This window comes from Pan paniscus, chromosome 3, assembly GCF_029289425.2.
Source record: "Pan paniscus chromosome 3, NHGRI_mPanPan1-v2.0_pri, whole genome shotgun sequence".
Taxonomy (NCBI): domain Eukaryota; kingdom Metazoa; phylum Chordata; class Mammalia; order Primates; family Hominidae; genus Pan; species Pan paniscus.
In genome coordinates this window covers 45,251,479-45,276,964 of record NC_073252.2, presented here as the reverse complement: position 1 = coordinate 45,276,964, position 25,486 = coordinate 45,251,479, and the positions used below count along the sequence as shown (strand labels likewise).

The 25,486-nt window shown below is 35.5% G+C and overlaps 1 protein-coding gene across 8 annotated transcripts in view; it reads right to left on the bottom strand.

Moving 5' to 3' along the window:
- WDFY3 (WD repeat and FYVE domain containing 3) overlaps positions 1 to 25,486 on the bottom strand; it is a 296,015-nt gene that overhangs the window by 101,862 nt on the left and 168,667 nt on the right. For all 8 annotated transcript variants that reach the window (XM_055111312.2, XM_034958524.3, XM_034958529.3 and 5 more), the window contains 12 exons: positions 24,495 to 24,726; positions 22,857 to 22,957; positions 22,496 to 22,714; positions 17,694 to 17,875; positions 15,455 to 15,686; positions 13,948 to 14,108; positions 10,939 to 11,050; positions 8,086 to 8,276; positions 6,500 to 6,652; positions 3,053 to 3,126; positions 2,808 to 2,969; positions 821 to 915 (listed from right to left, as the gene is read on the bottom strand). In XM_055111312.2, the coding sequence (XP_054967287.2) occupies positions 821 to 915; positions 2,808 to 2,969; positions 3,053 to 3,126; positions 6,500 to 6,652; positions 8,086 to 8,276; positions 10,939 to 11,050; positions 13,948 to 14,108; positions 15,455 to 15,686; positions 17,694 to 17,875; positions 22,496 to 22,714; positions 22,857 to 22,957; positions 24,495 to 24,726 (1,914 nt within the window). The remainder of the gene's footprint in view (positions 1 to 820; positions 916 to 2,807; positions 2,970 to 3,052; positions 3,127 to 6,499; positions 6,653 to 8,085; positions 8,277 to 10,938; positions 11,051 to 13,947; positions 14,109 to 15,454; positions 15,687 to 17,693; positions 17,876 to 22,495; positions 22,715 to 22,856; positions 22,958 to 24,494; positions 24,727 to 25,486) is intronic.

The window sequence follows — 25,486 nt, the reverse complement described above, 5'->3', positions numbered from 1 at the left end:
CAGACATCATGGAGAACCCCCTTGGGAGGAAGTGATACTACAACAGTTCTTCTCCACCCTCCAGGTAGATGGGGTTGTATGGACTTAAATAATCTATATGATATGATTTGGGAATAATGTAATAGGGTAATAATGTAAATAAGGCTGAACAAATATAAGATTCTGAGAATTTAATTCCAGAGGTCAACCTAAAAAAAGGTCCTTTCAATGCATTCCAAGCAACTCTCCTGTCCTAGCATATACAACAAGAAAAACATATGGGAACAGAGGGAGGATATATATGTACTAAATGAGGAAAGGTTTCCAAAAAAAGTACTTGTCATGGACTCAGGAACTTACAACTTATGAAATTATTTTTATATTATACTTACATAAAATGATACTATGTTATTTTTCTCAGTGACTACTAAATATTTAACAGGGAAGTGAAAATAATAGTAATACAGATATATGGATATAATTTAGTTTAGCAAGTATCATGTTTCTGAAGAGATATACATACATTTAAAAAAATCAAATAATGTTCAAATCACACAGGAACAGTTTGCTATTTAAAGAAACATTGCTATGAATACTCTAAAAATAGGAAATATTTTATTTTTGAAGTAAAATTCACACCCTATTAAATTTTGTAGGCAATACTGTATAGGCTTAATATAAGACAAATACATCAGAGAAGGGCCAAAAACATAATGTAAGGAGAAAAGTTATACATATATTATATATAATCACATGTCATTCAGGTCTAATTTGGGCCAGAAGAAAAAAGGCATAATATTTAGTTGACCACTATCTTCTCCAAGCTCCAGAATCAACTTACCAGTGTCAAGCTTCTCTTCATTATTTATTTCCATTACTACAAATTTCTCACAAACCGCAAAGGTTGGCAAAGTAGAAGAAATAAACTGCCCAAATCTTTAAACAAAGGAAAACAAGATTATGGATTTTATTTTTCCTCTTCCCAAAACAAACAACAAAGTACAAAGAAACAAAATACAAAGAATAAAAACCAAAACAGTACTTTTTTTTTTTCTTTCATAATCTCATTTCATTTTATTCACTTGCAGAAAGAAATGCATGTTCTGATCATCTGGAGATTTTAGTTTCCTTGTTGCCCACTCAGTCCTTCACAGCATACCACCAGCGAGAAAGATAAGAGTAGTGTGGGGGCATGTCTTTGTACTTCTTATCTTAACTAGCCTTTTAAGGACCATTAGGTGATAATATTTAGTTTGCTTCCTCTTGAACCATCCCAAGTAACATTATATAAAATAATGCTTTTAAAATATGGGGAAAATACAGTTCTTCGAAATATGAATTCTTTAATGCACTAACATGCAAATGGTTTCAAAAACCAAACAACATGATCCATATTCGAATGTCCTAACATTATCTGGATGGATCCACTGTAGCCTAGCAGTTAAGAACTTGGGTTTACATATATGATTAAATTCCTGGAGTAGGGGGAACAGGAGAAGAAAAAACATCTTGACTGTATCACATTCGAATTATGTGACCTGGGGCTTTGTTTCTTCATTTATAAAGTAGGGAAAAAAACAAAAACTTTCACAGGTTTAGGGAATAATTTCAGCAAAGTGACCATTACAATGCTAGGAATTGCTTTAAATATACATTCTTGACATAATGATAATTATAATTAATTCTCCAAAATAATTCTTAAGCTAAAGTTTTAAATCTGCCACCAGATTTTTTGTTTGTTTGTTTGAGACGGAGTTTCACCCTTGTCGCCCAGGCTGGAGTGCAGTGGTGCGATCTTGGCTCACTGCAACCTCCGCCTCCCGGGTTCAAGTGATTCTCCTGCCTCAGCCTCCCAAGTAGCTGGGATTACAGGTGCCCAACACCACGCCTGGCTAATTGTTCCTATTTTTAGTAGAGATGGGGTTTCACCATGTTGGGCAGGCTGGTCTTGAACTCCTGACCTCATGATCCGCCTGCCTCAGCCTCCCAAAGTGCTGGGATTATAGGCGTGAGCCACTGCACCTGGCCCCCCAGGTTTAAAAATATGTTTTGAAGGCAAATTAATAAAAAAGTGAGTGATTTACAAACTATACAGATTAGAGGTTAGTCCATGAGAATAACTGAATAAATGGGTGTGATTTCACCTGAGATACTTGGTAGATCACATGAACCAACAGTAGTGACCAAGTCCAGTTTAAGCAATTCTCTACTTGAAAAATATTCAACTGTGTAGTTTGTTTTTCTTGTTTTCGTTCTATAATCCCCAAATTTTCCAAAATGGGGATTATCATGTGAACATAAGAACATTTCTACAGACATGCCTTCAATATGCCTTAAACCGCATTTTGCATTGTCTGCAAAATAATACTTATATCATAGAAAAAGTGTGGATATGCAACAGATTTAAAATACCATAATCTGTTTGAATGACAGAGAATAAAAAATAGTGGTGGCACACACACTATTTAGGAGTGTGTATGCGTGCTTGTGCACATACATTTAAAAATTAGCAGGGCTTGGGAAATAGGATTGGGAACCAAGAATTCCTAGACTGAATACTTTATATCCAGGCCAATTTCATTGGGCTAATTCCTACATCTTTTCTCACCAATATTCTATTATTCACTAGTGGCAACAATTAGCTTTGCTCCATCAAGGCAAGATATTGTCTCATTCATGTTTTCCATGCGTCATAAATATTTTGAATCGTATTAACATTACAGGTGTTATTACACAGTCATAAAAACCAATTAAATTCATCTCATCCATCTTAACCTCATTGGTACTTTTAGTTAATAAAAAGACAAAGACAAAGAAGTTTTTCCTACCTGAGCAGATCATTGCTGCTGGGAAAACCTTGCAGTAAGAAGCTCAGGACATTACTAATAGCAGCAATAGTAGGCTGGGATAAAGACGTATCTCGAAGAGTCAGGAGCAGCTTTGGGATTAACTGGAATTCTCTCATTAATTTGGCATTCTTTGAGGCTTCACTATAAGAGAAAGAAGATTTTATACACTGTACTATCACCTTTTCTATAGCTGAATAATTAACTACGTGGGTATTAATTAATACCTGGACTCTGTGAGCAGTTCAATAAAGTGTTCAAATAAGGAAAGATGAAGTTCATATGGTGCATGGAGCCAGACCTATAATAAATAAAAACAGTAGTATATTTAAGGTTAAAAAAAAATACCCAAATGCCAAACCAACAAACACCAATACAGCACATGGAACTTATTTCACTTATATAATTATTATTTTGTAAAGTTCTATAAAACCACTTATATACAGAAAAAAAATCATTATAAATTGGCCAAAAAAATGACCAAAATGATGGAATTATCACACTTTTACAAAGCTAATTCAAATACCCTCCATATGCTAAAGAATGTATTGAAAAACATGCACATGATGAGGAGCCAAATGAAAGACAACCAAAGCCCCCTAATGAACCTCTAGACATGACAAATAAAATATTTAAAATGAAAAATATACTGGACGGCAGTAATAGCAGATGAGATACTTCCGAAAAAAAATTCAATAAACTTGAAGACATAACAATAGAAATTATTCAGAATGAAGCATAAGAAAAAAATACTAAAAAGAAATGACCAGATTTAGTGTATGAGTGATTTGAGACAGTATCAAGCAATCTAAGATATGTGTCATTGGTGTCCAGAAAAGGGAAGGGAGTGGCAGGAAAAATCATTGAAGAAATAATGGCTAAAAAATTCAAATGTGATGAAAATGACAAACTCACAGATCAATAAACCCAAGCAGAAGAAACATTAAGTGGACAAAGGGGACAATGAAATGACTGACATCTTTAATGTGTGAAAACAATAAAAACAGTCAACTAGAATTCTATTCCATGCAAAAATGTCCTTCAAAAAGGAAGAAAGAAATGGAAGACTTTTCCAGATGACAGAATTCACCGCCAATATTTCTGTAATACAGAAATGTTAAAAAAATATCTCCAGGCAGAAAAATTACACAAGATGGAAATGGAGATTTACACAAAGGAATAAAGAATGCTATAAATACTATATATGTAGTCAAATAGAAAATAATTGTAAAATGTTTTTTGAAAATAATTGATCATTTAAAGCAAAAATAATACAAACTATTGTAGGGATTATAAACGTATAGAAGTAAATGTATACAACAATAGCATAAAAATGGAAAGGGAGAAATGAAAGTCTCTTATTGCAAAGTATTTATAAGGTATAATATTCTTCAAAGATAGACTGAATTGTTTTAGATGCATACAATAAATTCTAAAACAATCACTAAAAATTGTGTATGGCATTGCAATTATTTTACTTATATTTGTCAAATGAGTATTCTAAAAATTTGGTAAATTAGGTATTTATAGACTACTTGTGGTTTGGAGTAATTAGGGATGCTATAAGAAGCCATAAAGTGAGCAATGTACTATAAAATAAAGCAAAATTTATTAAGCAACTAAATTTCTGATGTTTGTATATTGAGTTTTAATCAGAAATCTGAAACTGAAGATAATCCTTGATTTAAATGTGTCAGTTACCAGGTGAAAACAAGGTTAGGCTGGGTTAGGTAGGTCTTCTTAGTGTTCCCATAATCCCTTCTGTCTACCATCTCTGGGCTTTCACAAGTTTTAAATTATCTATTTCTTTGTCTTTTTCCTCTAATGGACTAAATGCCTTGAGCTGTGGACTCTTACTTTTTCTTTTCACATCCTTAGTAACTAATATAGTGCTTGCCTCAAAAATACTCAGCAAGTGCTTTCTAAAAGAATAAGAGGTTTGGATATTAGAACTTTGAATACTAGGCTGAGAAATGTGTACTTTATAGTGTAGAAAAGGAAAATCACTGGAAGTCCTTGAATAAATGATACAATTATGCCTTTGAAGGAATGAGGTCCCAAGGGTATGTAGGACAGCCTGAGCAAAGGGAAAAAGAAGTGATAGTTATCCTAGTATGAATAGGAGAAGAACTGATTAGGGCTTGAATTAAGATATAGCAGTAGAAGCAGAAAAGGCAGACTACGAAATGTGAAAGTAGAACCTATATGACAATATCAGACTGTTTATACACAGGGAAGAAGGAAGCTGATGTTTTCAATCTCAAGACTTGGTGACTAGGGGAATGGTGGTGTTATTAAGAGAAATAGAGAAGTTAGAAGGAAGAACTAATTTGGAGAGGGATGCTAAGTTCAGTTAAGGTGTTGGTGGGACAGTGCTGACTGAGCAAGAATTAAAAATAAGTCTGGAATTCAGATGTCAAGGTTAGAGATTTAGATTTGAGGATCAACTCCACAGAGATGAGACCGTCAGCCTAGGTAAGAGTTTAAAGAAAGGAAAACAACAAATAAAGGAAAATGTAAAAAAGTAAAGATGAACATCCTTATATAAAATAATGAAAACATCGCTGCAAGAAAATAATAGAAAAAAATAGTAAGAAAGATGTAAGGACCAGGATATTAACACCTGAAAGCTAGCAAAAGAAGTATAACTTGAAAGAATATGAGGGAAACAGACAATAGCCAATGTTACTGAGAGCTGGGGATGCTGAAAACTGAGTACAGGCCATAGATTTTTATTTAGGGGGAAGCTTCTAGTAAGCTTTGAAAATACAGTGTCAGTAAAGCAATTAGGGCACACTGTTTGTGAGGGATTCAATAATTGACAAAACAGAGCTTACAGAAGTTGTGAGGAAGAAGGGTTAGGGCCTAGACACAAGAGTTTGCAAATATTAAGTGCTAGGCACTATTCTAGGTGGTAGGAACACAAAGACAAAGAAGATAAACATGATTTCCGCAATCATAAAGCCCATAGATCCTACAGTTTCACAGGGATATATTACATAAATTTAGTACATAGTAACTAACATGCAAAGTGCTGTAAACAAGAAATTAAATGGAAAAAGGATATGAGTGATTAAGAGTTGCCTTGAGAGAACAGAGTGTAAGCTGTTACAATAATAAGCCAGTAGAAATGAAAATGCCTTTGAAAGAATGAGGTCCCAAGGGTATGTAGGACAGCCTGAGCAAAGGGGAAAAAGAAGTGATAGTTATTCTAGTATGAATAGGAGAAGAATTGATTAGGGCTTGAATTAGGACATAGCAGTAGAAGCAGAAAAGGTAGATTATGAAATGTGAACATAAAATGAATGATATTTTACCATGCAGCTGTAACCAAAATTAGAGGTCTAGGTCCTATTTATCAAGAAAAAGTTTCTATCAGAATCACCTGATGAAACTATGTTTGACTCATGTAATGCCACTGCCAGCAGCAAATCAGCTAGTTAGGGATATGCATCATACCATTTCACTTCTAAAATATTTGCAAAATGGAATATCCTTGGAGAAAAGGAACCCCAGCATTATTCTACTTTTTATATTTTACTAAATGATATTAACATGAACATCATAAAATTATAGGGCTTTAAACACATTTTAGAGATAAAACAGTTTATAATCATATGGAGTAAGAAATGCATTCATTGATTATATATTATCAATAATGCTTATATACATACTTCAAAATCACAGAGGAGGTCCTGGAAAGCAGTTGAATTTGGAATAATGGAGGTCTCATGTCCACTATCAACAGTTCCCACCAAAGAAAAAGTTAGATGGAGGATGTGGCTGTTAAGAAGGGAACGTTTCTTCTTAAGCAACATTGCCAGCAACTACAAGAAAGTAATACCAAATGCCTGTTGATAAATCATCATATATATTCATTACACACACACAAACACACACATACACACACAAACACACACATACACACAGAATCCTATGTAGATGATTTTCTGAGATTATTAAGTTACCTTCTAAATTTTTATTATGACAATATAACATTAGGTAAAATCTGAAAAACAAAGGGATCTTAACATTCTATTAAAATATCCACTTTTACATTTACCCTTTCAATTCCATTATAAATATGTAAATAGTTACCAACGCGTGCATAAAATTGTATGTATAATGAAAACATCACAGCAAGAATATAAAATTGTATGCACATGATGGTAACTACTTAAATATACACTTTTTGTGTTATAAAGTATTTTTTTTTGCAACACGGTCTTAATAATTACAATTTTAAAAGGTTGAATGATAGTCTATGGAATGCTTAGAGTATAATTAGTCATTCTCTTATTACTGGTATATCTAGATTGTTCTATTTTTTCATGATAAACAACGCTGCAATAATCATTTTGAAAGTTTTGCAAAAGAAAACACTTATTGAAATACTATAATTAAATCTATACAACACAGTAAACAGTATATTCATTATCAATAAACTAATGGTTAAACTTGTAGAAGGCATTTGTACTTCGTGTATGATAGGTTTTAATCTTGCTTCAAGTATTTGTTCCTCTTCTTACAAGTGATTTTTTATCTAATTCTGACTGTGGATACATAAATGCTGCATTTTTTTTTTTTTTGAGTCTTGCTCCTTCGCCCAGGCTGGAATGCAATGGCGCAATCTCGGCTTACTGCAGCCTCCGCCTTCCAGGTTCAAGCGATTCTCCTGCCTCAGCCTCTGAAGTAGCTGGGATTACAGGCACATGCCACCATGCCTGGCTAATTTTTGTATTTCTAGTTTTCAGGAATAGCAATGGTACACTTATTATGTAGTGGCTTTCACGTCTCCTGAGTAAGTAACAGAGATAAAAGATGGTGGGGTGTGAGGTGGAGGGGAGAGAGAAGGAAACAGGGAGAGCCCTGAATCTACCATGGATTTGGCAATCCTTTCAGGAAGGGGGAATAGGACCCCATTTCATTTCTTTCCCATTTCCACAGAGAAAAACAACATTCAAACCAGCAAATCTTTGTTCTGAAAATCTATTCAATGTATTAAAGCTATATTGAAATAATGTTGCCTAACTCAAGTGTTTAGTAAGATTTGATAAGACAGGAGAAAAAGGATAAAGCAAAATAAAGAAACAATACATACTTTCATTTGACATATATTAGTTTTCATAAAACTACTGTCTCTTTAAGTTTCCTTGGACAATATAATTCTTCCAGAGTTTCAAACAACATGAATGATAATAAAAAAGCAGAGTATTTTAGGTGCCAGGTGAAGTGAAGGCAAAGTTTTACAGTTACAAACCTGGTAGCCCTTGATTCTTTCCATTTCTTTGCTGGCTAGTGGGTTACTCTTGACCACACAAACCAGGGCCTTGACTGCTGCATATAACCCTTCCACATCAGAGGCCATGGCCACCAGGCCCAGGATGGCTGCAGCTCCACCAATGTACTGCAAAGTAGTGGCAACAGGCTTAGGGACAAATGTTCTTACTCCTGATTAAAAGATAGTGAAAAATAATTAAGATAAATTCCCCATGTGAACAAGAACTGTATACATCATCTTGAAAAGTTTTTTAATTAGCAATGTTTTATTTTAAAAATATCTTCTGTCTATAATGCAAATTCTAGGGAAAGCATTAAAGGTAGAATTTGGGACAAGGCAATACAGGCTGGCTGGGCACGGTGGCTCACACCTGTAATCCCAGCACTTTGGGAGGCCGAAGCAAGTGGATCACAAGGTCAGGAGTTTGAGACTAGCCTGACCAACATGGTGAAACCCCAAACCCCGTCTCTACTAAAAATACAAAAATTAGCCGGGCGTGGTTGCACGCACCTGTAATCTCAGCTACACAGGAGGCTGAGGCAGGAGACTCACTTTAACCTAGGAGTTGGAGGTTGCAGTGAGCCGAGATCACGCCACCGCACTCCAGCCTGGGCGACAGAGGGAGACTCCCTCTCAATAAATAAATAAATAAATAAATAAATAAAATTTTTTAAAAAAGGAAAAAAAAGCTAATCTACATACTCTTAGAGAAGACTGGGTGTAGAGGAGTGAGCAGAGAAGAGCAGGGCTTTACAGCAAGCACAAATGTTTCTACTGTGTAGCTTTGGGCTGTACTCAAAAGTACAGTGGTCTTGAGAATGCATTTCTGAGTAAGTAAGAGTGCCTTACTAGCATCTGTTGGGGAATAACCTTGGGGACAATAAAAATCACTTTAACTCTGTGAACTGGAGAAAGGTTTGGAGAAGCTATCCTGGCGGGGATGATGTATTTCCTATAGATAAACCAAGCAAAGCACATTACTGACCATTACCCAAAGCTTCTCTTGGTTAAGTAATCTGTGTAACAGTACATCAGTAACTTTAGGAGAGCATAAGTTTATAGAAACACAGTCCTGGAACTGTGTGCCAATTAAAAAAAAAAAAAATCACACCTACATTCCTAACATTTTAAAGAGGCATTGTTTGAATGTCACTTGCCTGCTGACCAAGACTGAGATTTTATAACATAAAAGTAACATGCATATTATATTTCTATGTGCTCTGCAGTATTCACAATACTTTCTTTCCTTCTTTCCCTTTTTTTTTTTTTTTTTTTTTTTGAGACAGGGTCTCGTTGTCACCCAGGCTGGAATGCAGTGGCTCAATCACAGCTCACTGCAGTCTCCTGGGCTCAAACAATCCTCCTGTCTAGGCCTCCCAAAGTGCTGGGATTACATGGTGTGAACCACCATGCCCAGCCCACAATACCTTCATATATTACAGTGCTGGATTTTGAAAACTAGCTCCTAAGGTAATTAGGGCCAGTATTACTAGTTTATAGATAAGAACACTGAAGTTCATAGAGCTTAACTGTATGGCATAATATCACATAGTGACACAACAGGGGCTGGAACCTAAGTCTCTGAACTTACTGCTCACTGCTCTTTCCACTATACCACAGGGCTGCTATACTTTTGAAAAGGACATACCACAGTGCTCATAAGTATTTTTTGAATAAAAGAACACTACCATGTGCTTCAGAGTAAAGAAAATTTTTATCAATGCTGTATTATCAAAAAAGAAAAACAAAGATTTATGCAATTCACTGGGACAATAAAAATTGCCAATGACTAATAAACATGTTGGATTCTGACCAGCACAACACTAACTTTTTATTAATCTAAAAAGGAACCAGTATTATATACTGATTTACACATTAAAAGTCACAATCACTGGCTCTGAATTTTGAATGGCGTGATTGGTTTATGTCTCAAGATCCTATCTAACAAAAAAACAAAAACAAAAATAACGTTTTAAGCAGACATGTACAGGGCTCTGAAGAATGTCCACTCTCTAAATTTTTATTATAGTTTGAGTCAGTGTTTATACTCAGAAGCTCTAATTTCTAGCTCATTTCTAAATTAACAAAAACTCATAAGCTATATACCAAATCATGAAACAATAATAGTTCTGAATTTTGATACCTGTCACTAAATGTAATTTGAAATTTACCTAAAAGTTACATGAAATTATATAGTCAGTGCTGATCATTACTGACAAGAGGGAAACAGTGCAATTTTTTTTTTAAATTTTATTTTACTTTAAGTTCTGGGATACATGCACAGAACGTGCAGGTTTGCTACATAGGTAAACATGTGCCATGGTGGTTTGCTGCACCTATAAACCTGTCACCTAGGTATTAAGCACCACATGCATTAGGTATTTGTACTGATGCTCTCCCTTCCCTTGGCCCACTTCCCCTGACAGGCCCTGGTATGTGATGTTCCTGTCCCTGTGTCCGTATGTTCTCATTGTTCAGCTCCCCACTATGAGTGAGACTATGCAACATTTGGTTTTCTGTTCTTGTGTTAGTTTGCTGAGGATGATTTCTAGCTTCATCTATGTCCCTACAAAGGACATGATCTCATTCCTTTTTATGGCTGTATAGTATTCCTTGGTGGATATGTAAAAGTTAGTGGGATTTTATGAAAGGTTATTATTTTAAGTTGACTGGAATTTGAGATTGTTACATGTAATCTCTGAATACTGCACGTACACTATAGGTCAGTGCTATTAAAATATGAACTTAAATACTGCCCCTTAAGTGAGGAAAGTGAATGCAAACTTGATGGCAAATAAAGAAGTTTGAAACAACAAAGACAAGTCCACTCACCCAAGTATCCAATCAGAGCGGCCCCAATTGTCCGTGCAGATCCATTAAGATGTCCTGCTGAATTGTGTATCAACTTCACAGGAGTGGCATTCTCATGTGAGGAAATGCCTAACTGAAAAATAGGAAAGGAAAAGAATGTAATTATATAAGAACAGTTTCAATGTTTTGATTGGAAAAGAAACCAAACACATGAATGGTAACATATCTTTTCTCTCCTCCCTTATCAGAATACTGAAAAACGAGCATTTAGGTCCAGCCTGGTGGCTCATGCCTATAATCCTAACACTTTGTAAGATAGAGGCAAGGGAATCGCTTGAGCCCGGAGTTTGAGACCAGCCTGGGAAACATGGCGAGACCCCCATCTCTACTAAAATGCAAAAATTTAGCCAGGTCTTGTGGTGCATTACTCAGGAGGCAGAGGTGGGAGAAACACCTGAGCCTAGGAGGTCGAGGATGCAGTCAACGGAGATTGGGCCACTGGCACTCCACACTGCAGCCTGGGAGCATTTATTTTTGGAAATGTACAAACACTTCCAAAGTGTGGAAACTCACAGGAGGTAAGTTAAACACAATTTACTGAGATAAAGATGGTGAGAGGATCTTGAGACACAGCTTCAGGGGTCTTTGTGAATGAAGTTCTTTGGTAGTTTAAAGGTTGTTATCACTAACTGCCTCACAGTATTTCAGATCAGTGAACATATTAGCTTTATTCCATATCCAAGTAAACATAAGTTATCCAAGAGTTTATAGATAAAACATGCCTACATAAAGCAATCTTACATTTTGTACATTCACACATACACAAGATCTATTTTCAAGGCAAATATAACTTTAATTCTGTTGTTCACTATAGAGTTATGTACAGTTTATGTTTCTTAGATATGTATATGTGTCATACATACATACACACACACACACACACACACACACACACACACACAAAAGCTCTGCGTAAGAGTTGTCAATACTTACAGTTCCTGGTCTCTTGATATCCTTCCCCTTGGACTTTGCCTCCGATAATCAGCCAAAATGGCTTGTCAAGCTCACTGATGAGTTCACCTTGCTAAACCCCATAGTCAGTCCTCACTTCTTATCTTACTGTGACCACTTAAGTCATTTCCACAGTGAATCCTTGATCTTACAACATTAAGCCCTCCTGGTTTTTCTCCCTTCTCATTGACTGCTACTTCTCAGTCTTTTCTGGTTCTTCTTGATCTCCCCAACTCCATAACACTGGAACGTCCCAGGTTTCAGTCTTTAAAACTTTCCATTTCCCTATCTACATCTATGCTTTGGTGAATACATGTAGACTCATGGCTTTAAACACCACCTGTATAAATGAACTCCAGATTCGTATTTCCAATGGCCTTGAAATCTCTACTGTGATATCTAATACACTTCTCAAACTTCTAAAACAGAATTCTCAATATTCCTCCCAACTCTACTCTTTTTGTTTTCTCCAAATCAGAAAATGTGACTCCATTTTCCTAGCTGTTCAAGAAAAAAACCTGGAGTCCTTAACTCTCTCACCTTCCACACTCATTCCACATTCTATCACACAAAACTGCTAGGTCAACTTTTAAAATATACCTTGAGCCGGGTGGGATGGCTCACACCTGTAATCCCAGCACTTTGGGAGGCTGAGGCAGGTGGATCACCTGAGGTTAGGAGTTTGAGACCAGCCTGGCCAACATGGTGAAACCCTGTCTCTAAAAAAAATACAAAAATCAGTTGGGCATGGTGGTGCATGCCTATAATCCCAGCTACTCAGGAGGCTGAGGCAGGAGAATCACTTGAACCCAGGAGACAGAGGTTGCAGTGAGCCGAGATCACACCATTGCACTCTAGTCTAGGCGACAAGAGGGAAACTCCATCTCAAAAAAAAAAAAAAACTGTATATGTATGTATGTATGTATATATATATATATATATATATATACACACACACACATACACACCTTGAATCTGATCACTTCTTATCACTACCACTGCTACTGCCCAAATTAAAACCACCATAATCTCTCATAGGAATTATTTATCGCATTGGCCTCATAACTTGTCTCTCTGCTACTACCTTTGTTTCTCTTCAACTTATTGTCAATAGAAGTCATAGTGATAAAATGTAAGTTACAGCATTTCCCTCCAATGTCTGAAACTCCATAATGCCTCCCATCTTTCTCCATCAGAGCCAATGTCTTTACAATTGCCCCATGAATCCTAAACAACCTGGGACCCATCATCACTCTGGGCTCCTCTCCTACTGCCCGGGTCCTCTCTAATTTTACTGCAGCCACATCTGTCTCCATGGCAGGTACGTACAGTACTCTTCTCAGGGCCTTTGCACTTGTATTCCTGGAATACAAAACACTCCCACACCCATAGGTATATCCCATGCTCCCTATTCCTGTGGCCTGTTACCTCATCCCTGTCAAGTCTTTGCTCAAAATTCACCTTCTCAGTAACGTCTCCTTGGACCACCATATTAAAAACTTGAAGCTTCTCTCTTTCCCCTTCCCTGCTTTATTTTACTGCATAGCACCATCACCTTCTAACATACTTCATGATTAGGTTATTTCTTTAGGTATTATCATCTGTCTTTTCCACTAGAATGTAGGAAACATAAAAGGAGAAATTTTCTTTTTATCCACTGCTATGTCCTGAACTGAATGTCACCTGGCACATAATAGGTCATTCGTTAAAAAGTTGAGTTGTAGCCTTAAAAACAGTAATTGTTTTCATTAGTTTTCTAAAGTTAAATTTCTTAATTGCCAATATAAATAAATTAATATGACTTATGTACTCATAACAGAAACTGTCACTTTTCCAAATTAAGTTACATATCTACATGTGTTTTGGCCTACATTTGAAGTCAAATTAACCAAACATAAACAATACATGAAAGGCATGATTTTTAGCAGTCACTCATAATTGAGTTGTATCCATATGAGACTCTGAGACATGTTCCCAGTGAGAATCAGCCATAGTACACCAAGAAATCATTCTGCTTACCTGCTTAGCAATGGCTTTGCTATCCAATTTGTTATACACTTTCCGGATTCTTGCCACTGTTAGAGACGACACAGAGAGTGCATAGAGGCCAAATGACACCTTCTCCTCTGGTACTAATGACACAGGGGATGGCACTACCCCTTCGGATTTTGCATCTTTACCTTCAAAAGAAGAATAATTCTTTTCAAAATCATCAGTAGTTCTCATCTTAAAGTAAGTTTTTTATTCTTACTATCATTTTTAAATGAGGAGGCTTGAAAGTCTTAAAGTAGAATAAGAGAGGTAAATTTAAAAACTATCTTACTTCTCAGCTCTTCATTTATTTCTTTAATTAAAAGATGGAAAAAGAAATCTAGTCATAGAGTTCTACATTCTAAGTGCCACTCTTAAAACGTGTTTAACATATAGCACAACGTAAAGGATGAAAAGTTTTAACTGTTATCTGACAAACTGTAAAACATGTCCCCCTAGATTCAAAGGAAAAAGGAATGAAGATGAATAAAATGCTGATCAGCCATGTAGCACTATGTCCCTTCCCCTAAAAAAGCACTCAGATATGCCTGCCTGTATTCTTTGAGACCACAAAGCAGAGGAGTTATTAATAAAGGCATGTGTTTTAAAGCTACATGGCCTGAGTTTGAATCTTGCTTTATCACTTAAAAGCTGTGCGACCTATATGTCTTTGTGCCTCAGTTTCCTCTTCTGTGAAATGGGAATGATAATGACAGTACCTAACTCACAGTGTTTTGAGATGAATAAATACATGTGAAGGGCTCAGAACAGCTACATCCTTCATGTGTATTGACTTATTTAGCACACAGTAAGTGCCCAAGAAGTGTTAGCTTTTATTAGATACCATCTAAATTAAGAATGAGTGAAAAGATAAATTACTAAATCTTAGGATTATGACCATTTACAATATACTTGTCCTAACTCTTCTGAGATTCTTGGTGGAATCAGAACAAGGGAGTGGAAGACCATCATTTGCAAGGAGTACTACCAAGGAACTGCCAGCTTAACATCAGTTCCTCTGAGTCTAAATTTCATTTGGGAGAAAGGATAACAAAAAGTAGGCTTGGAGTAAAGAAATGAGGAAAAATAATGTTAAGTGATCTCATCTAGAGAATATGTGTGTGTGTTTATTGAACCTATCTGTTCTTCCTTTAACAAGGGTGGCTATACTTTAAACTGCTTCATGTAATAGGAGAAATCACAGAAAGAGAAGAGTGTCGCAGTTAGACTCCTAGAGGGCATATACCTATATCTCAGAGCCAGTAAGAGAAACTGGATAATAAGTGATCAGACATAAAGACAAAGAATCCAGAAAGTGCAGTATAATCAGTGGAGGAAAATATTTTCAATAGGAGTGAGTATCCTGCTGAAGAAGATTAGAGGAGAAGGCGCTTTTCCTAGATTAACAATATGTATAACCTCAGACACACACATGCATCTATATTGCAGGAGTTAAGTTTCATACAACTTCAAGAACTAAAAATAAGTTACTCACATGGCATACATACAGCCTGAAAGCTTCCAACATAATTTGGTCCAAGTTCATAAATGGTAGTAACATTTGAAGAAGGTAAAACTTCTTCTAGAAAATGTGTGGGTCCCAGGCGCCAAACCAATGAGGCAATTTGGCGTTGGGCAGGTGGAGTACCAATGTAGGCATAGACCGTGCTCACCACTGGTGGATTTGCCGAACCTGAACCCCCTGGAGTACTGTGGACATAATGAAGCTGTAAGGAAGACAAAAGCAAATGTGTGAGATGTGAACACTTTCCCCAGGAAAATAACTACTTCAGCATATGTATTTTCATTATCCCAAGGTCACACAACTTTACAAATGCACAAAAACATTTGGGGTGGAGAAACAGGAAGGGCAAGGCACGATACTGGGATCTGTAACTGAGGACCAGGTATAGTAGCTAAAACTTTTATCCAACTCTCTAACACAGATAAACTCTTTAATGCTAGAAATGGCAACAAGCAAATACAGGGATACTGTCAATGGCTGGTTTGCACATCAAGTTAATGACGCTTCTCTGAAATTTTTGTGCTGATATAAAGAGAGCTTTCCACTATGGAATTAAAGTAGTCTTGAAATTAGGTATGTTACCTTCAATGTGAGTCTGTTAACTAAAATTACTGATGAAAACTGTTTTATAGGGGTAAATTATTAAAATAAATATATAATTAAGTACAGTATAAGAGATAAAGAACTTAAGTTGCTTTTTCTTGCTGAAGCAGCTTAATGGGATGAAGGACACTTCCATTAACTGCTGTGTCATAATAACATCTCAGCTTCAGATCCTATTCATTATTCTATATATTAAACAGCAGTTCTTGGTGATGTTAATAGCACAATTGTGAAGACCAACGTAAGAGCTAGAGTTGATTTCACAGTACTGTGATTATTGACAGGGACAGTGATGATGATGTAAATAAATCAATAATAAATTTCCTATTGCTCAACTCTAGAAGCTGAGGGCATTTTTATTTTTAATGACACTAAAATTAATGAAGGAGCAACGTACTAGAGAATCTACAAACCCATTTCAAATGCAATCATGTATACAAATAAATCAATGACTACTCCACAAGGTGCATTTTAGGGTTTATCATATTGAAACACAATGTCACAATAAAATATCATCATCATCAAGGAAGGAAATATATTCAAAGATACTGCTGGTTTCAGTGCTTTTCAAACTTTAATTCACACACAAGGACAAACTTTGTCTTTGTTACTTCTTTCAAGTATCGCCCTAAAATGGATAACTGGCTATATCCCAGCATTTTGGGAGGCCGAGGCATGAGGATCACCTGAGGTCAGGAGTTTGAGACCAGCCTGGCCAACATGGTGAAACTCCATCTCTACTAAAAATACAAAAATTAGCCACGTGTGGTGGCACATGCCTGTAGTCCCAGCTATTTGGGAGGCTGAGGCAGGAGAATTGCTCATACCCAGGAGGTGGAGGTTGCGGTGAGCTGAGATCGTGCCACTGCACTCCAGCCTGGGCGACAGAGCAAGACACCGTCTTAAAAAAGGAAAAACAATAAAAATAAAATAAAATAAAATAAAATAAAATAAAATGAATACTATCTTTTAGAAGGTCAAGAATTTTCAGAGCTTGCGAACTGAGTTCTGTACAAAGTAACAAGCAGGATTTATTCTCATTCAGAAAAAGGGAGTTTCACTTGTTTCTTTACTTGATAATCAACTCTTTTTTTCTGTTCTAAATACTATCACAATCTACAGTAATGTTTATGTAGTCATTCATTCAAGAAACAATAAACTAAATACCTACTATCATTATCAGGGACTAATCTGGGTGATATGAAAACAAAGAAAAAAAAACAATTCTAGCTCTAAAGAATGTAAGTCTTCTGGACTAAATTACAACAACAGTAATGAAGTGACAAAATAGTGTGTTCACCGTTATTTATGAATCCTTCAACTGGTTCCTCTACTATGAAAAAGCACCTAGCAATCTGGCTTAAGCTCTTGCATATTCAGCAACTTCTTTAGTACCTATAAGCCCTCATTTCTATTCTTCTCTAATAAAATGGTTTAAGAATTGGCCACATGAGTCTAACATATTATTCAAATGGGTACTGAATATCAACTTAAAATTAAGAAAGTAATTTTAAAAATATCCCTGTAACACACACACACACACACACACACACCCCAAACTACTACCTTATAAAGCAGGTAGATTTACAAGTGCACATACACTTACCTTTACAGTGTTAACAAGCTGTCCATCAATATAAAGGGCTGCAGTACTGTTTTTCAACATGCCTTTGCTCATTACCAGGACCAAATGATGCCACTGTCCCTCAATGATAAGCTCTCCACATCGAAAGCGAGCACAGCATGGGAGAATTTCATAAAATGAGGACTCTTCACTAAAATCATCAACTGAAATAAAGGGGGGAAGACATAAAAAACTTTTTCCAACACCAACCCTATTCAAATTATTCATATCTAGATCAGCATGTTTTGACTTTATGTTAAAACAAAATAATGATGCAGACTGATTTGAGTAATAATACAACTCTGGAAAAAAAAATGATAATGCGGGCTGGGCACGGTGGCTCACACCTGTAATGTCAGCCCTTTGGGAGGCTGAGGCGGGCGGATCACCTGACGTCAGGAGTTCGAGACCAGCCTGGCCAACATGGTGAAACCCCATCTCTACTAAAAACACAAAAATTAGCCAGGTGTGGTGGCGCGCGTCTGTAGTCCCAGCTACTCGGGAGGCTGAGCCAGGAGAAATGCTTGAACCTGGGAGGCAAGAGTTTGCAGTGCTGAGATTGTACCACTGTACTCCAGCCTGGGTGACAGAGCGAGACTCCATCTCAAAAAAAATAAGTAAATAAAAATAAAAAGATAATGCAGACAGAAGATACCTTATTCATGCAATACCCTTACCTGCAGTAAAGTGAAACCTAGAATGTATTTTTGCTCTCTTCTGCTCAAGAAATATAGGTACAATCACATAAAGTTACAATGAACAAAAGTTAGCTAATGAAGTAAAAAATACATAAAAATAAAGAGACAATAACGTTATGATAAACACTAAAAAGAGACTAGTTGACACCCAAAACAAAAATAAACAAGTGGGACTATCTCAAACTGAAAAGCTTTTGAATAGCAAAGGAAACAACAGAGTGAAAAGGGAATCTATGGAATGGGAGAAAAATATTTGCTAACTATGTATTTCATAAGGCAGTAATGTCAAAAATACATAAGAAACTACTAGAACTCAATAGTAAAGAAACTAATAATCAATTAAAAATGAACTAAGAACTTGAATAGACATTTCTCCAAAGAAGGCACATAAATGGCAGACAGGTATATGAAAAATGCTCAATGTTACTAATCATCAGGGAAATGCAAACCATAAGCACAATGGCATATCACCTCATACCTGTCAGAATGGCTATTATCAAAAAAAAAAAAAAAAAAACACAAGTGTTGGCAAGAATGCAGAGAAACTGGAACTCTTGCGCACTGTTGGTGGGAATGTAAAATGCTGCAGCTGCTATGGAAAACAGTACAGACGTTTCTCAAAACACTGAAAATAGAACTAACATATAATCCAGCAATACCATATCTGGGTACTTTTCTAAAATCACTGAAACCAGGACTTCAAAGAGGTATCAGTACTCCCCTGGACAGATGGGTAGATAAAGAAAATGTGGTACATATATACAATGGAATAATATTTAGCCTTAAAGAAGAAAATTTTGCAATATCTGACAACATAGATGAAGCTTAAGGACATTATGCTAAGTGAAATAGCCAGTCATAGAAAGACATATACTGCATGACTCCACTTATATGAGGTATTTAAAATAGCCAAATTCAGAGAAACAACGAATGAAATGTTGGTTGCCAAGGGCTTCAGGGAGGGGCAAATGGGGAGTTACTAATCAAATGGCAGGCAGGAAGTTTCAGTGAAGCAAGAGGAAAAAAAGCTTGAGATTTGCTCTACAACACTGCAACTATAGTCAACAATAATGTTGTTGTATAACAATAATGTTGTATAACAACAATAATGTGTTGTTAACTTTTTGACATTGATTTGGTTACAGTATGGGTTAGAAAAAGAACCAAGAAAAATGTAAAGTTTATTCTTGCTATATGCTATGCTCAACGACACAAGAGGACAACTATCTATTATTAGTGGCTGTACTGTCCATAATAAAAGGCAGTAAGAAGGAGATGATTTACAGCACAGACTAGTGATTTGTTGATCCAAGTTTCCTGCTTCATCAGACAACTTTGTCCCACGTATATAAATATATTCTGATTTGCTACCATTCTACAATTACTTCCTGACTCCAATCTGGCTCCTTTTTGCTACCCTATATGTTACCAGACCATGCTAAGAAATAATGGTTTCATATTAATTTAATTTTATTGTTAAGCTAAATAAAAATTAATTTACCTTTTATCAGTACTTAACAAATGGCAAGATAGCAGTGGAAAACCAGATTTTAAATACTCATTTTAAAAAAAATTAAGAAGAGCTAACCTGTAACCATATAATTTAAAGCAGATCCAGTATTTTTCACTGCATGTACAAACAAGTAAATATACTGAAAGTAAAATTTATGTGATATGAAGAAAAAATGCAAATAAAATATTAATTTCTATTTTTAGAATCTTAAAATATCTGCACATACTTAAATACCAAGATTATATTTTAGAATGGCAATTCAGAATATATGTCTGTTGATAAGACTATTACACAGGTAAAAATCTTATCCATGAGGTGACTTGATATAGGAACTGAATAAACTAGGCAGAAAGCAGGGTCCTAAAGCCTTGAAAGGTCTAGTGTTATGGACCAATGGAGGTGAAAGTAAATATGAACATACAGGTGAAACAAGGAACTTGTCCCTCTTCCTTCCCTGGTTCGTAGACTATAAGTCTTCTCAAGTATTGAAGAAGATATTCCTTACAAACATTTGTGAGAGTTTCACTTTCTGACTTAGGTTTGAACTAAGACATTTCCAGCACTGAGTGGTGTGTCAGGATATCTCAGTGAGCCAACTGGTTTATGACAACTCCTAATCTCCTAGGCATCTTAATGGGTTACAGCTGTTCGGAGAATGAATCCTGGCAATACTAATGCATATGTTACCGTCATTTCTAATCATATATGGACTATAGCAGCCTGGCAAATTACATTTAGTAATAAAAATGAGATAAGAGTTAGAAAATATTTTCCTAGTTTACAGATTTATCTCCAGATCCACTCCTTAACTTTTCCATTAAATTCTAGAGTGTCTTCAAATTCCCCATTATTATTCACTTTTCTCGTTGTTTCTTCCTCAGGCCATTCATTTCCTCTATTCATGCATTTATAAGTTTACATAATATCTGCATGCCTAATACATTCTAGGTACTGTGTTACATGACAGGGCAGCTTAGATTACAAAGATAAGCAGACAAAAACAAATTAAAAATTAAAATCTATGAAGTCTAGATAAGAGATGAAGATTATTAAACAAGTGCTATGGAAGTGGGCACAGGGAGGAAGGGAAGATTTGAGAAATATTAGGGAGGCATATTACAGTAAGACTTAGTAGAAAGGGTGGTATTTTCAAGTTGACTCAGGTTTCTAGTTGGGCTAACTGGCAGTGGTTGTGTCATTTATCAACACAGGAAAACAGAAAGAGATGTAGGTTTTTCGTTTTTGTTTGAAACTGGGTGTCTCTCCTAGGCTGGAGTGCCGTGGCACCTTCACAGCTCACTGTAACCTCAAACTCATGGGCTTCACCAATCCTACACCACCTCAGCCTCCTAAAGGAGATGTAGGTTTTATAAAGAAGAAATATTAGAATCTGAGATGTTTATTGGAATACTGTTCATATGGAGATGTCTAATATGCAGCTGGAAATATGAGGACATAGCTTGGGACATAGACAAATGAAAAAAAAACTTTGACTTCACAGTCCTTGAGATAAAAAGACTTAAAGCAATACTAGTTCATGATTTTTTCCCATGAAGAGCTGGTCAAGTACAAAGATCAAAGGTGAAACACTGGAGAATACTACTTCTGAGGGGCAGATAGAAGAGAAAGCGATTGAAGGAAATTGCAAAACAAAGATCAGAGAAATAGTGAGTATTCTCGAATGCAAGATTGGAGGTAGTTTTAATTAGGACAAATTAGTCAACAGGACTACATGCTACTAAAGGGGCAAATAAAGCGTCATAACAAGAATTTTAAAGTACTAACTATATTGATGCCTAGCTCTGTGCTAGGTACCATGAGGAATACTACAACCTTACAATCTAATTAAAAGACTAACATTCATATTATATTAATATTTATTGAACACCAACCACATGTCAATTAATATGTGATATTATTTTACTTAGCTAAAAGAACAAAATTAGATGACCAAAAAAATCACATTTATACAAAATGCTTATATTCTTGAGCAAAGAAAATTAAGTAAATTGAGATTTATATTTTAAATTATTTATCATTTAGCAGGATCTTCATGAATGCCTTGAGTTTGGAGTTCTACTGTACAGCACTGTAAAGTCATGGCATGTTGGAGAAAACTAGGGAATTAGAATTATAAAATAGTATGTATTACATCTTGAAGGTAAGTGATGGATAAGGTAATTGAAATGTTATTGTGGCTAGCACAGTGTGGCACATATGGCAGGCAGGTGCTCAATGAATATTAATTAATTAAGCAGAATTCACAGCCAATGATAATCCTTACCAAAATACACCAAACAAGCAACCTGCTTTCCTAGGAAAAGCTCTGATTTCTTGGCAAGCAGAGATTAGTCCTTATTAGGTACTCACTCCCTCCACTGTTTTGTAAGTCTCTTTTGAAAGTGCCTTAAAATTCACTGGTAAGCAATATTCAATGTTTTATGTAACTTGCTCTATGCTATAATAATTTAATCTGAAAAGTTATTATTAGCTGGACTTTTAAAATAAATACAAAAATGAAGTTTTAATACTTCTATAATCAAAAGAAGAAAACAAAAAAAACAAATACTGACCATAATTTTGGAGGAGTTCCTCTTTGGTGGAAACAATCAGAGATCGGTCTTTTGCTGATAGAACTATTGCAAGGCACACGTAATGTTGCTCAGAAGAATTTGCTCGGCGCACAACAGTAAGAAGTCTGACAGGGTGGTTATTTGGAGGAGAACTAAAATGTTCAATACAAAACCAGCTAGAGTAACTTAAGCCGGAGGGAGGAGGGAAGAATCTTTCACCTACAGTAAAAATTAAAAAAAAAAAGTCTGTGTTGATTAATATTTATATTTTTTAAAAGATGCCAACAAAAGCAAATAAACTCTAAATTATATATAATCTACTAGAAAAAAAACTCATAAGCAGAAAGCAAATATTACTTACCAGAACCAATGCCACTGACCACAGCCCCATCAATAAGACCTGTTGTGACGGTATTATTTGTAGGAGCATTATGAGGGGCCAAACTGGGCAAAAAAAGACATCTATTAAAGAAAAGACAACATACATATTAGAGATCAATGACTCCTTCTCTTAACACTGTGCACTTACCACAGTGAAATAACTGCCAGTATTTAATGGTGACTAGAAAAAAGATCATGGAATAAATCTGGATGCCTCGCAAAGCCCTTCCCTTCTTTTAATTATGTAAGGGTATCAAAAGACATAATTTTAAAATCTCCCAAAATAACATTTTTAACTTAAATTTAAAAAAAATTAAGATACAAAATGCATATGGCAACATACTCTAACGTATAAACCCAATCAAGACATTAGAACAATTTCATCACTGAAGGAAAACTCCCATGTGCCCCTTACTGTCACTCTCTTGTTACCACTGATTGCTTTTGACTATTCCCAATCATGTTTTAATCTATTGTTTGATAACGACCCATGATAATATTCTTAAAACACAGAGGTTTCAATCAATATAAGAATCCCACAAACAACTAGTATAGATAAAAATTATGAATTAACACTCTAAGCCTGGGCACAGTGGCTCACGCCTATAATCCTAGCACGTTGGGAGGCTAAGGTGGGCAGATCACTTGAGGTCAGGAGTTCGAGACCAGCCTGGCCACTATGGCGAAACCCCATCTCCACTAAAAATACAAAAATCAGCCAGGCGTGGTGGCGTGCGCCCATAATCCCAGCTACTTGGGAGGCTGAGGCAGAAGAAATGCTTGAACCTGAGAGGCGGAGGTTGCAGTGAGCCAAGATCGCGCCATTGCACTCCAGTCTGGGTGACAGGGCAAGACTCTGACTCAAAAGGAAAAAAAAAAACAAAACTCTAATAGCTAACAGATCTAGCTACCAGATCTATTAGCATTTGTGTCTATTTTAGGCTGTTGAACTTCATGAATTCTTTTAGATTTTTTAGATTCATTATTGCCATTTCTGTTACTATAATCTCTGCCACTTGAAATAATTTATTCATTTGAAGTGACAGTCATTGAATATTTATAATGTATAAATTATTATACTAGGTAATTTGAAGGATAGATGATGATAAAACCCAAAGAGTTTTCAATCTAATTTTAATTTATATATTATCTATACATTTATATTTATTACATTAGATGTTGGCAGACTTTTTCTGGAAAGGGCCAAATCATAAATATTTTATGCTTTGTGAACCAGGCAGTCTCCATCATGACTACTCAACTCTGACACTCTAGCACAAAAGCAGCCATAGGAAATATAAATGAGTGTGGCTGTTTTCCAATAAAACTTCATTTACAAAAAAAAAAAAAATTTGCAAAAGTGTTACTAACAAAACAGATTTGGTCCATGGGCCTAAGATTTTGGATTCCTATGTCATATCAATTTATTTAGTATAACAAACAAAAATAATTAAATGTAGTAATCTTAAAATAGCATGCTCAAAAAACTCAATAATTAAAAAATATTAAGTATGGTAAAATATATTTTAATTAAGTATATTTAAAACCAAAGATCTATTTGTAAAGGCAAGTATGAGGCATAAAATCATAAAGGTTGGCTTCCTTGCAAATATCTTACCCAAACCCTTCAAGTGATGTGTCAAATTCAACAAAAGCTGGAGTAACTGATGACCCATGAAGTCTGATGTCATGTGGGGTTGTCATGGAGACCAGACACTTCACCCTGGTCAGGGGTACAGTACTTCCTTCCGCAGATTTTACCAGGCTCTTGCTTATCCGGTAATGGTTATCTTCATGTAAGCTAAAAACATTATCAGTACCCAGACCTTCCAGAGATGTGATCATACTACCTGTAAGTCAAGGAAATCTCTTGGGAAAATGTCATATGGAATTTCAAAATAACTTTACAAGGCTGATTTATTTGTAAATACCACTTCAGTTTCAATAGACAATAATTTTCTTTTTAAGTGCCAAGATCATTATCCAGTTTTAATGTACATTTACTTTTAAACTTAATAGCATGCGTTTCCTTTTTTACTAAAGCAATATGCACACTGCAGAAATGTTGGAAACTAGAGTATAAATAAAAATAAACATCTCAAATAATTGTCATCAAAGCCACTGATACAATGTAATTTAATTATAAATCTCAGTTAATAGTTTACAAATCAGGAAATACTTTTATTTCATAAAACTATGATTTATTAATTCTCTTTGAGGGAAAAGTAAACAATTTTAGAGCATTAAAATGAAAAGAAATAGGTCATCTTTATTATAAAACAAATTAGAGATAAATGGCAGAAACTTGCTTCTCCCATTTTTTCCCCATTATTAATTCTTTCCTTACAATTATTAGAACTAAATGCATGATCGTAAAAGTACTTTAATTTAAAGATTCCTATATTTATAAAAAGGGTAACAATTTCAAGAATAAAAAGACAAATTCTAAACAGATTGTCATTATCTCTCCAGGGACACATTACAAATGTAATGAAGAAAATATTCTCTCTCAAAATAAACTACATGAGTATAGGAAACTGTTTTCCTCCTAAATGTGCTGGATATTCAGGCAACTACAAAGATATTTCAAATATTCTCTTAGGGAAAGGA